Raw genomic sequence first — 17411 nt, 5'->3', positions numbered from 1 at the left:
GGCACAGCAGAATGGCAGTATTTTATTTTAGGTTTATATTAAGTGTTCAAGGTCAACTTTTTGAGAACACAACAGAGGGGAAAAGAATGGATTTTAGACCAAGTAACCACATACAGACCAGCTTGTGCTGCAAGCTCAAGAGGCGTGGCAGCATTTCAACATCTTAGCCTCCAAACACTGCACACATGCTAGGTGAGCCTAACAGCAAGTTAGTGGCAGTAAGAGTTATCCAAGACTTCTATTTCTGTGTAAGTGTGAGACTGTCACACCTAGCACTGGGATTTGCTGTTCTCAGATCCTAAGAATTAGCACTTTTGGTTCTTAGAAGAAACTTCCTTTTTCTCTCCCCATTCCTTTCCCAGCTACCTGAGGGGACAGGAGAAAGCTTAGCAGCCACTGTTTCCTCAGAATTCCATCAATAAATCTTGTCTTTCAGGAAGCATGGCAATGAAGGGACAGCTCCCTTTCCCTGCAAGAGAGATCAGTTCGAGACATGAGAGCCACTTAGCCAAAACCACTAACAAAGTGCTTGGCACTGGGCCACTGGCACCGCCATCTAGCCAAGTGCTCTTCAGCTGACAAGCACAAAGCTTGAGAACAAAACCCTGCAGTAAGTCAGCTGAGAAAGATACCTATGCAAGAAAAATATCAAAGGTAGAAATTTATTTGTAGGCATGTCTAAAGCCTGGCAGATGTAAGGCTGTGTGGCATTTACAAGTCAGTTTAAATACTCACCCCCTCCTTAGGATTTCTAATACTGAACCTACCCTTGTGGCTTGAGTTCAGACAAAAACCCCAGATCTGGGTGGCAGTTTAAAAAGCACCTTGGACATGCAATGCATTACAGTCTTCATAGCAGCTTCAGTAAGACCAATACTTCACTTGTTAGCTAACACCTGGGTGATTCTGTTTTCTGTTATCTGACAGGAGTGAGCACAGAGAGCATCTCCTACTTAAAACAAGCAGTTGCTAAAACTTTCAGCCCCTCTTGGTACAGCGTGTGTGGTTACAGTGCAGGAACGGAAGCACAGCCTGTGTTCAGTAGACTTGTTCCACACATCCTCTCCCTGCTCCTTTGTCTAGGAAAGGGTAACCACCAGTGGGACTACTGCTTATCTATCATGCCACAGCTAGCCCAGCTAACCTGGAACAACACTGCCTGTCTCTCTTACCCAGCAAGGGTTAAAACACAGAACATGGCATGGAAACTTCCTACTTAAAATTCCAACTTTCCATCTCCACCAGGAACATCAGCTCTGCTCAGTGGACATCTATTTACACTGCACAGAAAGGGCTGCTCCCAAGCCAAGCTGCCAGCACCTGAGCCACCAATACCTGACTTATAATTAAGTAATTAGTATGCACTTACATCCTTTCCCTGTTAGGTTTAACTGGGATATAACTTCACACTTCCTAACCAGAGTTCAGAAGCCCCACCATTGCTCCAAGGAATATAACCCTCAGGCATCTTAGCAAGGTGCAGTAAGGGAGTAGCATGAAAGCACTTGATACCAGCCAAGTTATGTAGAGTAGCTTCCCTTGAGAATAAAGGGCACAGCAATAAAGACAGACTGATAGAACACCCTACATCTGGCAAGGAAACATAGTTCAGACAAACTAGTGTTACAGGACAACCTGCAAGTGTGCAAAACCAGAGCAGTTTGCTTATCATGATGCTATAAACTAAATCCAGACACAGTCAGGTGCTGAGCATTGTTCCTGGCATCAAAGTAGGAGGTGTCAGTTTCATCATCTGGCTGAGGTATGAAGGGCATCGCTTGATTCTGTAGATTGTCCCAGTCCACACCATGGAAGAGGGGATGCTGCTTCAGTTCTGCAACAGAAGTTGATAAAAGCATTGTGAGCCTCCTTTGGTTCAAGCCTCATAGTCACTTTGTCCACTCAGTGGGTAACTCAAATTTGCTCTTATTTCCCCCTTTTGGAAACTCACAAACATGCAGATTGCAGCTGGGCTTCAATTACCACAAACCTCAAGTATTTAAAGTCCTTCTACAGGGCTTTGGTATAGCACATACTGTCTAACTCTGTGTTCCTTTATACACTCAGTAAAGGCAGGCTGACTCCAAAGGAAAAGCTCCTTTGCATTAACTTCTGGAGGATGCTTTTAATCAAGGTTCCTAAAATCAGTTAGGTTAAAGCCAGCAAATATCTGTTACTTAGTTATGTAAGAATAACCTTTGGGGCATCAGGTGTCAAAACACTAAACAGGGCACAACAAATACAGGAAAGACCACAGCTTGTTCTGGTACTATTCATGGAACCTGAAGAGTCCATGTTTCACAAGGAGGACATCACCACTGAGATTGAGAACAGAACAGGTTGGAAGAGACTTTCGAGAGCAAGTCCAACCTATCATCCAACACTATCTAATCAACAAAACCATGGCACCAAGCACCCCATCCAACCTCTTCCTAACACCTCCAGTGATGGTGACTCCACCACCTCTGTGGGCAGCCCATTCCAGTGGGCAATCACTACAAAGAACATCCAGCCTAAACCTCCCCTGGTGCAGCTTGAGACTGTGTCCTCTCGTTCTAGTGCTGGCTGCCTGGGAGAAGAGACCAGCCCCTGCCTGTCTACAACCTCCCTTCAGGTAGTTGTAGACAGCAATAAAGTCCCCTCTGAGCCTCCTCTTCTCCAGGCTAAGCAACCCTAGCTCCCTCAGCCCCTCCTCCTAGAGCTGTGCTCCAGACCAAATAAAGGCATTTTAATACCAACCCTTCAGACCAGCTCTCTTGGTGCTGTCAATGGTTAGAAGAATGTCTATTGCATTTTGAGCGTTATCAGACAGCTTCTCCTCACCCTCAGGCCAGGGAATATCTACAGAGAGATGCAAACAAGTCAGTAACTCAAACCACAAACCAAGTGTTGGCATTGCATACTTCCCCTAGTTAATGAAACCAATTACCTCTTCTCAAAATGTTTTGGAAGACTTGGGTGGGGGTTTCATCATTAAAAGGTGGAACTCCAGTTAGAAACTCGAACAGACAGACTCCAAGGGCCCACCAGTCTACAGCAGAATCTGGTGAGAGAAACCCAGGTCATTACACTGCCACAAAAGTTTAATCATATTTGCAAAGACTGGAAGGTTAGCCATGGCAGAAATTGGAGTGTGTTTAAATCCTCAAAAAATTCTTTAAAACAAAGAGAAAATAAGTTGTACTTAATAATCCTGCAGAAGATATAATATATTAAAGTGCTTCTTAAAGCCAGTCTTGTCCTTAATTGATTACAGGTAATAGCTGCTTTTACTAGTAAAAGCAAGGAGGCTTTTAGGAACAATCTAATTATCAACTCCCATCACAGAGAATCTGGGAGCTGATGTGTCCAGGACATTGTGTTGTGAGAAGAAACAGCTGGCTTAACACCTGCTCCACAGCCTGGATGAATGCTCTGCGTTGTGACCTACATCATTGTCTTGGTTCTTTGAGAAAACTCCAAGAACCCAAACTACTGAACTTCATTTTCATTTGTCCAAACTTACATCAAAACACTGGCAACAGGTTGCAGAGACAAGTCAGCACACAAGCAGCTGGAGTCACTTTCCACTACACTACAGCTGATTAGGGCAATGTGTTAGTAGCCATCTCTCCTTTACTGATTTTGGTTTTCCACCTTCTATTTCCCTCCCAAACTCATTTTATTAACCTACTCAAAACCAAGCAGGCAAAGCAACCCCAGACACCACTGCATGCATTCTGAGCTTTCTGCACCTTTAAGCCATGCCCACTCAACTGCATTAAAAAAAACAGATGCCACACTTGCTGCAAAAAGAATCTTTGAAACAGAGGAAGTGTAGTTTTTTGGCATACAGAAAACAGATAACCAACTTCCAAGTTAAAAACCCAAATGTCTTAAGTAATTTCAAAAGGACTATTGACTAAATTTAGAACAGCTGAACACTGAAATGTGTACCTAGTAATCTAGTGCACTTCTAGCAGCTTTGAGTAGCAGCACAAGTGCCCCACCAAGCTAAGCATCAGAGCAGTGAGAGATCACACCCACTGTTAGAAGTACTTGAGTGTTCAGATGAACTATTCCCTGCTTCAGTCAAAGTCTAACAAGATCACAACTCTGAACAATGGAGTAACACAGGTTTCACCTGGTCTAGTGGAGGTTGCCCCTGCTCATAGAAGGGGGTTGCAACTAGATAATCCAAACCATTTTATCAATCTGTGGAAGTTTAACCAAAGATGAGATGAACTCCTATCACGTGCCTGCAAGCAAAAACCATAAGTACCAGGTCTTGAACCCTCTTCACCCACACACAGTAAATCAGTGCATGAAGTGAAAGGAGGCAATAAGAAAGTGTCTCTGGTTTATGTTCTATTACAGAATGCCAATGGCAACTTCACTCCTGAAGTGCAGGCTTAGGTGTGATTTCTGATAGCCCAGTCAGTGAGGCTGATGGTTCCTGAATCCTCTGAGGAAGCATCATGTGTCCTTATGTGGAATGCACACTGGGCACATCTGAAACATGGTTCACCCAGACAGTTCTCTTGGGAATTGTGATCTAGTTACACTTTGACTATCCAGTTATGCTGAGCACTCCATTTCTGCACAGCATGTATCAAACTCACCAGAGATCTGAGTCCCTGCATATGAAAAGACAATGAAGAACATTACAATTATTGCAAAAACCCCTACCAAACACAAGCATCAAATAATAGGTAGGATTTTCTGAAGGCATAGGAATGCAGATTGTATTTTTTCCCTCTCTTGAGGTAGTAGCTCAACCATAAAAGGAAGATGACAATGTTACATCTGAGTTAGAAATAAAACAGTTTTATAACGTGATTCTAGTTTGGGATCACAGCTGCACAAACAGTGAGGGAAAACTTGAGTTCCAAAGGCAGAACACTCTGGTTTTACTGAAGGTACCCATTATGTTACTTGAAGGGTTTAGAACTCTAAAGACATATAGAAATGTAACTATGTCACCTTTCAAGTGTTTACAAACTCCATGTTTGTCTGCCTTACCATGGGATTTTGTCAAGAGCAGCTCAGGTGCCAGGTAGTCCGGGGTCCCTAGGATGCGTTCACCTTCCACTGGGGCAGCTCCTCTTCTTACACTCTTCGGAGTCCTGTGTGGTGCACCAGCATCTCCAGGTGTCTCAAAGATGCAACAAAGATTTCAGATGTTAAACAAAACCAGCTGAGAAACTGCCATCTCCAGGTTTAGTAAGAGATATAACAGGTGTTTAGTAATGGGTACAACAGGTGATGCCAACTAACCAAATCAAAGACTCATTACATCAGGAAACCTTCAACTACTCCTAGGGAGCACCATTCTGCACTACAAGCTGGATGAGACAAAAGAGCAGTCCCCTGCAAGTGTGAAGGATTGCTCAGGGAAGTGGACAGGCAATGCATGTTGAGCTAGAGGTAAATCAGGGGACACCAGTGAGAGATGTCCCTGCCCATGGCAGGGGGGTTGGAACTAGATGATCCTTGTGGTCCCTTCCAACCCTGACTGATACTACTATGACACTTACTGCTAAGCTTTTACAGAAATTAACACTGGCCACACAACAGGGGAAAGGCTGTCAAAGGTCACTTAGACTACCCCAAACCACTCCTTTTGCCTAAGTTAACAGCTGAAATAATTTTAGTGCACTAATGTCTAACACATGCACAAAGTTTCTACATGTCTCCTGACATACCTGATAGACCCTGTATGGTCTTCCTTTCTGTAATGGAGTAATAGCTGTTGGGTAAGAGCCACTGCAAGCAGGTGAAAGATCCATTATATCTAAGGAAGTCATGCTGCATGGCTCAGATGCATTGGATAGATTAATTGGACTATTATAGCTTCGAAAAACAACAGCATTTTTTTTGAGGGCACTCAGTGCTTCCATGACCTTTTCTGGAGGAGAAGATACTGCATCAAGGGAAGTTTCTTCCATGTGTTTTTGGTCATTATGCTTGTCATGATGCAAGAGCTTGCTGTCCTGGAGAGTATGTGCTTCCTCTCCGTTTTGCAAGACATCTCGGGACTCTGGAGATGTCACCAGCACACCTTCTGCCTTTGGTTCCTCAAAGGAAAGGTCTTTCACACTTCTGTCCAAATCTGAAAGCTGCTTTTCTAAGTGGCTTTCAGTAACAGACATTTCTGTTAACTCAGAATCCGCACCGAGGATTCCTAAAGGTTTTTCATCAGCAGTGCCCAAGAAACTCGAGTTCATGTACTCTTTTGTATCCTGCTTTTCACAGTCTGCATCCAGGTCACACATGAGGTTTTTGGCAATAGATGGAGTAAGTTGGTTTTTAACTGTTTGCAGGTTACCAAGAGAACTCTTCATTTCCTCCTTGCTTTCACTGGGGTTAAGTAGGTGTCCATCCTCCGAGAGCATCAAGGACTGAATTTCTGCTGTCAGACCTGTCCTTTGGCTTGCTCCAAACTCCAAGATCTGACAGCCACGCTTATATTCTGCAGTGCTTTTTTTGACATAGTTAAGCTCCTGACAAGGACTGGTGTCCACTAGTGCAAAGCTTCTTTTCACACCTGGCTTTTCAAGAATGTCTTCCTCTTTGAGGGGCTTGACAGGCTCATTCTCCCTTGAAGATGGCTGCTGTTGATTGGAAGTTTCTGCTGTTTCATTAGCCATCTCTCTTTTATTTACAAAGTGCTTTTCTTCCCAAATCTCATTTTCAGAAAGACATTTTCTGACTATGCCTTTCACATCCAGTGTGGTCACAGGAGTATCTATTACATGAGAATATTTACTTTCCAGCTGCTGCCTGCTGCCAGAATCATTGCTGCTGAAGGGAGAAATGGCAGACTCCAGCTCTTTTTTCCTTAAGTTTTTAACACCTTTGCTGTTCAGGAATTCTGCACTGGAAGGGAGAGCTGTTTTGCCTGTTGCAGAACATGGTTCATCTTCACTTTGCTGCAAGTAAGCACATGAAGTTTTGAGTATTGAAAAAAACAAGAGGGCTACAGCTGTATTCTTTAAAATACCTTATTTCCACTTCCACACAGAACTACAAAATGGGAAGCATTACTTGTCACTGCTAGTGGTTACAAAGAACAAATATGACACAGTAAAAAGAAGCAAAACTAAATCAGGAATAATTTTACCCTTTAAAATCCTAAATAAGTTTGCTAGAATACAATGGAACAAGCAGTATTTTTAAGTGCCTAAGGAGCAAAACATACAAGAATTGAAGGTGGTTTTGTGATTTTTGTTATGCTAAGAAGTTCTTAGAAACTAAGAAACCCCAAACCAAAGCACCCCACCATAAACCCTGTGGTATATTACACTTCACAGATGGAAAAAAAGAAGTCTGATAGTATGGGAAATGGAAGATAAACCAATTATAAACTCTTTTAACCAGAAGTTTGTGTGATCTAAACAGTAATTGTGCTAAGGGACTAAAGACCACAGCAGCATTTTTGTGCAGGTCTGTATTAGTACAGGATTTCATTAACAGTTTAAGAAGGTATTTCCTATCAGCTGTAATTACTGGTCTTGGGTTAATTGATACAAAACCCTTCAGTACTACAAACTTTAAGCTTTTTCAGTGGCCAGAAGTTTGAAGCACATTATTTTTCCCAACTTCTGCCTTTAAAGAAATTTTGTCTGAAAACCTGAGCTAATGAAGCTGTAGGGATAAGGTCAGCTTCCAGAGAGCCAGTGCTCCCAGTGTTGCCCACCTGTGTGAAGAACAGGACTAAACCAGTGCCAGTAGAAACCTCCTTCACTCCTTTGCTGCAGGCTAAATGGCACTCACTCTGCCTGTTATGCTGCACAAGAGTATTTGAAGAAAAAAATACTAGTTTGATCCAAAGCTCCTACTCAAAGTTTACAACCCCTGCTCCTGTAGGAAGGCTCTGTATGCTTGAAATCACTGGAGAAAGACAGTAGAGGAAATCTGCAACAGTGCACATACAAGTACAAGCCAATTTAAATGTAGAGTGGGAAGATGGAACAGTCCTGACCTCTACATCTCTCTCCCACCTGGGGCTGCTGCAGCTCTCTGATTCCATACCAGACAGGCAGGTGACTGACTGACTGCTGGCACTGGAGGTACCAAACCTGTTTCTTGACTGCAGTAGAGAGGCAGTTAAACTTCTCACTGGCATCACAGGAGTTAATTGAGAAGTCTCAAGACCTTGAGAGGAAAATAAAAATAAGTCAAATGTTGATACAAATAAGCAACATAGTAACCAACTTCACAATACATCAAGTTCCACAGAGGAAGTTACAGAAAGCAAAGCATGACATCATTGCTGTGGAAAATGATTTTCAATGAAAGGATGTCAAGAACTGCCACTTTCTGTAAAACCCTGAGGGCTCATTTTGCAGTTGAAAAACAGATATGAGAAGATGACATGTAGGTGAAAGTGTCAGACCTGGAGGAACAGTAAACAGAATAGACAGCAAGACACTGATGCAAGCACACCTTTTATGAAATGAGTCCAAGCTACTCACATAAAATTAAGAGATCACAACCTTCCAGCCAGAGTATTACCCAGTACAAGGCTTGGTATACTCACATGTTTTGAATAATTTACTGGAAATGGGGGTAGTTTCCTTCAGGATGGTAGGTAAGGGAGAAAGCATTCCATGCAGACTGTCAGATGATTGACTTGAATTGTGCTCTGGCATTTTCATTCCAACAGGAGTATACTATCAAGCAGGAAGAAACAGTTAATGGAGCATGAACAAAACATGCAGGATTGAGAGTGTAACTTCACGTGTTCTTTACGTTTGCATTGGAGTTTAGCCTTGCTCATTCACCACATTTTTTTGAATCACAACTGATAGTCAGCAGTTTGAAAGAGAGTTTCTGGAGCATGTCCAAAGAAGGGCAATGAAGTTGGTGAATGGTCTAGAGCACAAGTCTTCTGAGAAGCAGCTGAGGAAACTAGGATTGTTCAGCCTGGACAAGAGGCTGAGGGAAGACCTTCTCACTCTTCACAGCTACCTGAAATGAGGCTGGAGCCAGGTGGGGGTCAATCTTTCTCCCAGGTAAGAAGCAACAGAATGAGAAGAGGCCTTCAGCTGCACCAGAGGAGTTTTCAGATTGGACATTTGGAAATGACTTCACTAAAGGACAGTTAAGCATTACAAGATGCTGCCCAGGGAAGTGGTGGGTTCACCATCCCTGCAAGTGTTCAAAAAATATGTAGATGTGGTGCTTAGGGACACAGTTTAATGGTGGACTTGGCATCATCAGGTAATGGTTGGACTCTGTTTCAGAGGCCTTTTCCAGCCTTAATGATTCTAGGATATATAGCTCAAAGAATTCACTGCAGACCTTCAAGCTGCTGGAAATGAAAGTCATTCTATCAGCCAGGAGAATTTAAGGTATTAAAGCAAACTAAAAGAATCAAGTACTTCAAAGAATGAGAATTACTTACAAACCCCAGAGAACTGATGAGAGACAACAACTGCCCTGGAGTACGCGAGTAGTCTTGTTTTGGCTTCACCATTGATGGTGTCGTGAGGATATCCACCATATTTATCTCTGAAAACAGACCCCAAGAAAATAAAGCAGGTCAGGTTTTCCTTTTGCTGTTACATAAGCAAAATTTACAGGCATTCACTTCAGTTTTATCAAATAAATTTAGTCACATACTGAACAAATACACAAAAGCAGCCACCAAAACCAAGTGAGGACATAACCAGCTCTTCCTACCTATACAGTCACCATAAAATTAGTTTATAAATACAGAAACAAAGTCCAATTTCTTCTCCAATATACTGCTGTATTAAACGTGCTAACTTGATAGCCAGCCATGAGTTTTAGGCAGCAGTTCCAGCCTATAAGCTAAGATGGTAACTCCAGGCCAAACACTGCATTCGCTCTTGAAGGCACCTCAACAAAAGCTACAAGTTTTCATACATAAAAATTCAACCTTAGATGCCATCTTTTGCTCATTAAAGGTAAGTAGACTTATAGCTAACATATGTTCCACAAGACACAGTAATCCCATTAGAATTTATAAATTAAAGCAGTATAGAAAATAGTCTACTTTGGATTTTCTGTTATACTCTTAATTAAAGCCCTTCATATGAAACTCCACAACTGACTGAATTTCTCCATTGTTTTAACTCCATAAAAGGATGTGCCCACCAGCAGCTGTCTCAAAAAACTGAGCTGGTGCTGTGCAGCATTAGTGTGGCTGATGTGGCTAAGGCATCAGAAGTGCCAGCTAGCTCAGGAACTGGCTGTTCACCTCAAGAGCTGCACAGCCTATTGACTATTTAGTTCTGTTTTCTGCTACTTTGATAGGGTATGTTCATAGGCTAAAGCACTGATTTACCATCTTCTGTTAGCACTCACAACCTCCTCCTGCCCCTCACATTAATGTCTGGAATGGTACAGTTCAGGATGGAAAATAATATATTCAAAGACAGAGAAACATGCACTGAAGGACAGAAATAGACAGAGGTACAAGAAAAAGCCAGAATTATTCATTCACTATTTGAATTCCCTTAGTGGGCTTCATAGAAAACTTTGAAATCCATGCACCTCAAGAGAAACACTCTAGGTCAGATTTCATACACCACTGTCCCAAAGAACAAATTTTAGCCTCTGAAGTGTAATGCCTGGAGCAGACCCTCACCTTATCAGTACTTACCTACTAAAAGCTAGATATTAGTGTAGCATTTGGGCTTAGTTAACTGAAACCTGCTTTCTAGGGAATGTAAAGCATTCAAGAATATGGAACCCGATAGAAATACATTCCAATGCAAACAAAAGGATACTGACATCTCTTACCTCTGTTCAGAGTAACTCTGGAAAGTCCAAAGTCTGTCAACTTTATATGGCCCTGATTAGAAATGAGCATATTGTCTGGCTTCAGGTCCCTGAAGACAGAAATGTGGTTGAAGTCAGCAAGAGGACAACTGAGCAATATTAAGTTAACATTCAATACAAAATATTGGTTATAGCTGTTTCTCAGCAACATTTTTTAGCCAGAAGCCTCTAATTGGGGAAGTACACCAGAAGTACATCCACCTAAGTACTGCACAAACACCTCAGGCCTTGTAAATCCACTGTGAATGTCCCAAGAGGTGCATATTCTGTTTCAGCAGGTTTAAGTGTTCCTCATGAGTACTACCATCACATCATTTACTACTGTGTAGCTCCTTTGCATGACAAGTACAGATGACAAGAAAATTCCAGCAAAAGTTCTCATAGATGCTCTGTAGGCACCACTGCACACAGCAAAGAACTCACTACAGGGGCAGCATTAGAGCAGTCATTGTCCCTTTGTCCTACAGTTAGAAGCCTGCAGCATCCAGAGGGTTCCTGAACTAACAGGCATTTAAGGGCTACAAGGAGAGATGACCTAGAAGGCAGCATATCGGACAGACTGCTTCACTGGGGGAAGAGCACACAGGCAGAGAAGGTTGTGTGCATCTGTCTGCTTAACATATGGACAGATTTCATTTCAGGTGTTGTTTCACAGCATTGCTCCAGTACAGAGGCAAAAGGAGCCTCCAGAAACTCCAGCAAGTGTTACTATGGCATGGTGACAGGTTTGGTATTTGAGTGAAAGAAGTGAAACTCAAAAATAACAAAGGCTTATTTGTAAGAAAAACATTAGAAGTATTACCTGTGGATTATCCCATGCCTGTGAAGATAGTCCAGAGCCAGTGCTGCTTCAGAAATATACTTGATTGCCATTTCCTCATCAAAATACCCATAAATATGGAGAAGAGACTTGACATCTCCACCAATAAGGTACTCCATCACCTGCCAATCAAGACACATTTCAAATTTGCAAGTAATGAAAACCCAACCCACACAAGACAGCTTTCACTACTAAGAAAACAATTTCACAGAGCAGAAGCTGAGAGAAGCTTCCTTATGTGGACATTTCCCAGGAAATACCTTTCACTTGGCTAAAATAAGTAAAACCTCAGAGAGCAAGGACCTTTTCATCTTAATAGACCATTTACCTATTCTTATATTACTTGCCCAGCCTATGCTCTGTAGTCAGCTCTCAAATAACCACTGTATTCAGCTTTTTAATTAGCTTCTAAAAGATTTCTCTATTACAGAAAATAAACTGCAGAGCACTTCAAGGCCAAAACCAAAAATGCCATTGATATTGATTTGTATTGAGAGGAGGTTTCTCAATGATTTTAGTTTCCAAGTGTTAATATACAATACTAAATTCAGACCTGAGCCTTGTGAAGTAAGTACAAATGTCTAGACATGTATGCAGTGAGAGCTACTGTGCATTTAAGACATAAAAAAGCATCTAAAAAAAGATATAAAAAGACAAGGAAACCCCCACACTATTATGGTCCCATGTTATATTCAGGATATAAAAAGTTAGTGGGATTCCAGAAACTCACTTTAATGGCAGGAAAAGCAGCCTTCATTTACACTCAAAATGCACTATGCAGTAGTGCACAGCAACTTTGTCTCAGAATTTAATCAAGCTGATCAGTCTGCTTACAGCAAACCAGAGGTTTGGTAGACAGTCTTAACCCATATCTTTGTGTGCAGGTAGTATGTAAAATCATATTGAAGTCCTGCTGTACTCCACAGTGCTCCATATGGACTAACACTTAATTTTGCCATAGTTATCCTCTTGTCATATGGGCAAACTACCATAATGAATTTGAAGCACAGGCAACAAATAAAAGATTCCTTTAAGTGAGCCACAGGACATCTTCCAGTCAGATTCTGCTTGAAGAGAATGGTTTATTCTGCTTTCCTTAAGACTTCTACATATTCCTAAAATAGGTTAGCTATTAGAAAAGACTCCCCAGTAAAGGGAACACAAGTGGAAAGATCTCAAAGGTACCAGGGGAAGAAAAATACTTCACTTGCTCAACCATTCAGAGAAAGAAGAAAGTAGAAGTGATGCAGCAATACCCATCCCTACCATATAACTATGTATTCAGACACAGCTGTAGTTATGCACTACATTTTCAACACTATCATAAAACACCATAGTAGTTTATTTACTCACTAAATAGATGTTATTAGCTGATTGCAGTGAGTAGTATAAGTGCACAATGAAAGGACTTTTACTGAGAGCCAATGCATCCCGCTCTGCCTGGACCTGGTGAACCATGTTTTTGTTGATCATGTCTGCTTTTTTCATCACCTGAAAAACAACATAAAAATCCAGTAAACACTCTTGTCTTTGTTCAACCCACAGTTCCATAGTCAAAGTATCACAGTATAACTAAGGTTGGAAGAGACCTCGAGGGTCATCAAGTCCAACCTATAAACACAGACCCCATGACTAGACCATGGCACCAAGTGCCACGTCCAATCTCCTCTTGAACGCCTCCAGGGATGGTGACTCCACCACCTCCCTGGGCAGCACATTCCAATGATGAACGACTCTCTCGGTGAAGAACTTTCTCCTCACCTCGAGTCTAAACCTCCCCTGGCACAGCTTGAGTCAAACCATTTATCTCTGCACTTCAAATTTGCTTGTGTGTATGCATATAAAACAGAACTGTAACTTCATGTACAGACAATTTTAAACCCTAGGTTATTCAAGAACCTTTTTCATTGCCCTCCTAATTCAGTCCTGAATGGAAGTCACATTAGTAATATTTACAGCAATTGCACACATCAGAAGATGAGTAGGGTCAGCAAGTATATACACCCAAGCACTCAACAAGTCTTGCCATCTCCTCAGAGGCTAAGGATTGAAAATACAGCACAGCAGCAAACCATCCCATCTTGATATCTAGAACTGCATTTGTAACAAGTGCTGACCTTAACTCTATAAATATCTAGCCCTTTTTTAAGTGTTGTAGCTGTAAACAATCCATAAACTTCATTACAATAATGCTCAATGATTTACACGAAGGTTCTCACCTCAAAATGCTTTTAACGAGCTCATGCAAACAGACATACATTGCTCTGAAAGCCAACGTCTACATAGCACTATTTTCACATTTTCTTTGTGTACTCTGTGGCTCGTTATAGCCCTTTTAATTGCAAAGTCAAGCTCACAAGCCATCAGCAAATTTTTTACTACTGCCAAGCCCAGTTTGTTCCTTTAGGTAAAACATAGAAAACGCAACATTTTTTCAAAACAATATAGTCAGTAAAAATTCTTGTTATAACCTGCTCTTTTTGGGTATCTCTGAGGCAGATTTTTAACTCCTGAACAAACGTGGGAACGCCTCCCCAGCGGTACAGCTGACTGGAGGCAGCTACAGGTATTTACAAGCAAGCAGCAGGCCGCACGCTGACGCTTTAGAGGCTTTTGGAGTCGTTTCCTCCACTCTTAAGGTACTTCCAAAAGCAGCTGCTATCGGAAGCCTCCGAACCAAAGCTTCCAGGGGGACAAGAACTTGAAGAGAGATAAACACGGACACGCCGACAACACGTCTTACAGGTCCTTAGCTTCTGAGAAGGGAAGGTGGCGATGGAGATCATGTCCAAGCAACCCAGGGGCCTGACAGGACGGGCCCCCGCGGGGCGCCTGCCCTCTGCCTGCGGGGTGTCCCTTTCCCACACAGGGTTAAACAAAAGCGGAGAGCGGCGGCACCACGATTCCAGGCAGCGAGAGGGCTGAGAGACGGCTCGGAAGCGGCCCTGTCTACAGACGGTACCTCACCTTCACGGCATAAAGCCTCCCCGCCTTGCGGCCCAGGTACACCTTCCCGAAAGCGCCGCGGCTAATGGGCTTCACGATGGTGAACTCCTCGATAGAAGGGGGCCGGGGAACCTCGACGCGCCTCGGGCCGGCAGCAGCAGGAGAAGCAGTCGCGGCGGCTCCCCCCTCCTCCTCTGCCGCCGGCCCCCCCGTCCCCATGTCTCAGCCGGGCGCTGGCTCCCCGCGCCGTTTCAAACCGCGTCCGCCCCGCCCTGCGCGGCAGCGGCCAACGGGCAGGCGCGCGGAGGAGGGCGCTGCTCTCGCGAGAGCCCTGGCGCTGCGGCCGTTACTGCCTGGCGGAGGAGCCTGTGATGGCTGCCGCGGCGGCGCGACCGCCCGCTTTCCCCTGCGGCAGTGAGGCCAGAGTCCTGCGGGGGGCAGCTCCCTCTCTCACAACCCCGAGCAACGGCGGGGACCTTCTCGTACCTGCTCTCAGACGCGCCCGTCGCACACAGAGTCGCCATTGCTCTCTGGCGCAGGCCTTTGCGTGGTGGCGGCTGCCGTTGGTGCCCGCCGGTGCTGTCTGGTGAGCGGTGTGCTCTGGTTTGAGCACAACCGGGAGCAGTAACGTGTTTATTAGGGACAGAGATACGCTGAATAACATTGGCTGTAGTGTTGCCTTCGGGATCTGCAAGTTCTGCTCTAGTGCAAGTGTCAGCACTCTCTATGGCAGACCATGTTGCCTCATTATAGCCTTCCCAGCCTCATCAGGACTCATTGAAAATGTCCTCATTTATTGTATACAGCAATTAAAAAAGCGTAGCATTATTTGAGCTTTTTTTTTGTTTAATTATTGGAACGTTGTGACAGACTGTCAAAGCTTTGACTAATAATTACTCACTTTATCACCTAGCTTTCTAATTTGGTCATACATTGTCCCTTGCTGTAAGGAAGTATTGTTCTCTCAATCCCATGGGATGCTTGAAGGTGTAGGAGTTCAGCAGAACTTGGTGTGACACATTAAGGATCTGGAAGGCAACATTTCTTTGCAAGGAAATGGATTTTTGTCTCATTTTCTTACATGCTTCCCTCACATCTTCTCACACTTGGATACTTGCAAGCTGCAAGAGTTGTGTGTAGCCAAGATGGCTTTATTAGAATAAAACCTTTATTAGAATAAACCAAACCAGGTTGGAAGAGACCTTCAAGATCATCGTGGCCAACCCATCAACCAATCCAACCCACCCAAACAGCTAACCCATGGCACCAAGCACCCCATCAAGTCTCCTTCTGAACACCTTCAATGACGGCGACTCCACCACCTCCTTGGGCAGCCCATTCCAATGGGCAATCACTCTTTCTGTATAGAACTTCTTCCTAACATCCAACCTGAACCTCCCCTGGCGCAGCCTGAGACTGTGTCCTCTTGTTCTGGTACTGGCTGCCTGGAAGAAGAGACCATCATCCGCCTGTCTACAACCTCCCTTCAGGTAGTTGTAGAGAGTGATAAGGTCACCCCTGAGTCTCCTCCAGGCTAAGCAGCCCCAGCTCCCTCAGTCTTTCCTCATAGGGCTGTGTTCCAAACCCCTCACCAACTTTGTTGCTCTTCTCTGGACTTGTTCCAGCAAGTCAACATCCTTCCTAAACTGAGGGGCCCAGAACTGGACACAGTACTCGAGGTGTGGCCTAACCAGTGCAGTGTACAGGGGCAGAATGACCTCCCTGCTCCTGCTGGCCACACTATTCCTGATGCAGGCCAGGATGCCATTGGCCCTCTTGGCTGCCTGGGCACACTGCAGGCTCATGTTCAGCCTGCCATCGACCAGTACCCCCAGGTCCCACTCTGCCTGGCTGCTCTCCAGCCACTCTGACCCCAGCCTGTAGCACTGCATGGGGTTATTGTGGCCAATGTGCAGAACCCGGCACTTGGCTTGTGTACAAGTGTACACTACCTATCCATTCCTTGCTGTCACTGCTGAGGCCTTACTGTCTCTTGGCGTGCTCTGGATTAGTGATGACAAACTGCTTTCTGGATGGCTTTTTAATGATCAGGAGATAGAATAATGTGATCAGTTATTGCCCTCCAGTTCTTGCTTACTTCAGCCACATTAATCATAGGCAGGGTTGCTTCCCATTATCTTTGTTTCCTTACTTAAGCTATCTCCATGGCTACAATCTGCCTTGTTGTGACAGCAGGTATAGGGATTGCTGTACAATGTGCTCTGACCTTGTTGCCAGCCTCCTGTTCCAGGGCACAGGCCGCCTGACAAATCATGGGTGATAGCACCTTATTGGAGCACAGGCCTTCTGCTCTCTGTTTACACAGCAGAGTGTTTACCAGTGTTTACTGCTCTGTTATGCTCTTGGTCATTCTTTTAACCCTTTTATTACTGTTTTTATGTTGCTTTCACATAGCCATTGCTGTTCATAATTTATTCACACTGATTTTACTTTGTTGCAGTTTCTACATCAGCAAAGTGCTAGCTATAGAGAGGTCAATATAGGATAGGCTTTTCCTGTAGATTAGACTCATTAGGCCTTTCTTTGGCCCTAAGATACATCCTTACAAACTGATAATGTATAGGGAGGCCTTGCTTGTACTTGTGAAGGGGTACTGCCATCCCACAGATACAATTCAATAAGCAACTGTAGGAAACATGTTTTAAATTAGCTTTCTGTAACGGTATTAAATACAACTGATCATTGGCTGTATATGTCATTTAACTCTGTAGTAGCTGTGCCTTGTCAGCAGCTATTTCAGCAGAGAAGCCCAGCAGAGATTGCTCCTTTTGGTGCAATCAGGTTATGTCAGGTGTGAAACTCTGCCACAGCCCAAGCTCACCCGAGAGAATAC

General features: G+C 43.7%; 1 protein-coding gene across 2 annotated transcripts; it reads right to left on the bottom strand.

Moving 5' to 3' along the window:
• Position 1: 1 nt before the first annotated feature.
• MASTL (microtubule associated serine/threonine kinase like) lies at positions 2-14773 on the bottom strand. Of its 2 annotated transcripts, XM_068146070.1 has the most exons (13): positions 14579-14773; positions 12965-13102; positions 11594-11733; positions 10753-10841; positions 9389-9495; positions 8522-8654; positions 7964-8136; positions 5685-6911; positions 5002-5134; positions 4602-4616; positions 2930-3043; positions 2740-2841; positions 2-1834 (listed from the first exon to the last, which is right to left on the bottom strand). In XM_068146070.1, the coding sequence occupies exons 2-13, from the start codon at positions 13097-13099 to the stop codon at positions 1677-1679; spliced, it is 2526 nt and encodes an 841-aa protein (XP_068002171.1). In that variant the 5' UTR covers positions 13100-13102; positions 14579-14773; the 3' UTR covers positions 2-1676. The 2 variants fall into 2 exon arrangements, with proteins under 2 accessions (XP_068002171.1, XP_068002172.1); XM_068146071.1 differs by lacking the exon at positions 4602-4616.
• Positions 14774-17411: the final 2638 nt, after the last annotated feature.

Source organism: Melanerpes formicivorus, unplaced genomic scaffold, assembly GCF_026170545.1.
Source record: "Melanerpes formicivorus ecotype bairdi unplaced genomic scaffold, bMelFor1.0.p_v2 SCAF_13, whole genome shotgun sequence".
Classification (NCBI taxonomy): Eukaryota; Metazoa; Chordata; class Aves; order Piciformes; family Picidae; genus Melanerpes; species Melanerpes formicivorus.
Note: the sequence above shows the minus strand (reverse complement) of the source record. Positions and strands in the feature narration are given on the sequence as shown.

Excerpts from the sequence above, each read along its gene's own strand:
- MASTL (XM_068146070.1), bottom strand. The coding sequence starts at position 13,099 with ATGAAAAAAGCAGACATGATCAACAAAAACATGGTTCACCAGGTCCAG. Across the intron at positions 9,496-10,752 it reads CAGAGTTACTCTGAACAGAG|AGATAAATATGGTGGATATC; the intron begins GTAAGAGATGTC and ends GTCTGTTTTCAG. Across the intron at positions 2,842-2,929 it reads CCAAAACATTTTGAGAAGAG|ATATTCCCTGGCCTGAGGGT; the intron begins GTAATTGGTTTC and ends ATCTCTCTGTAG.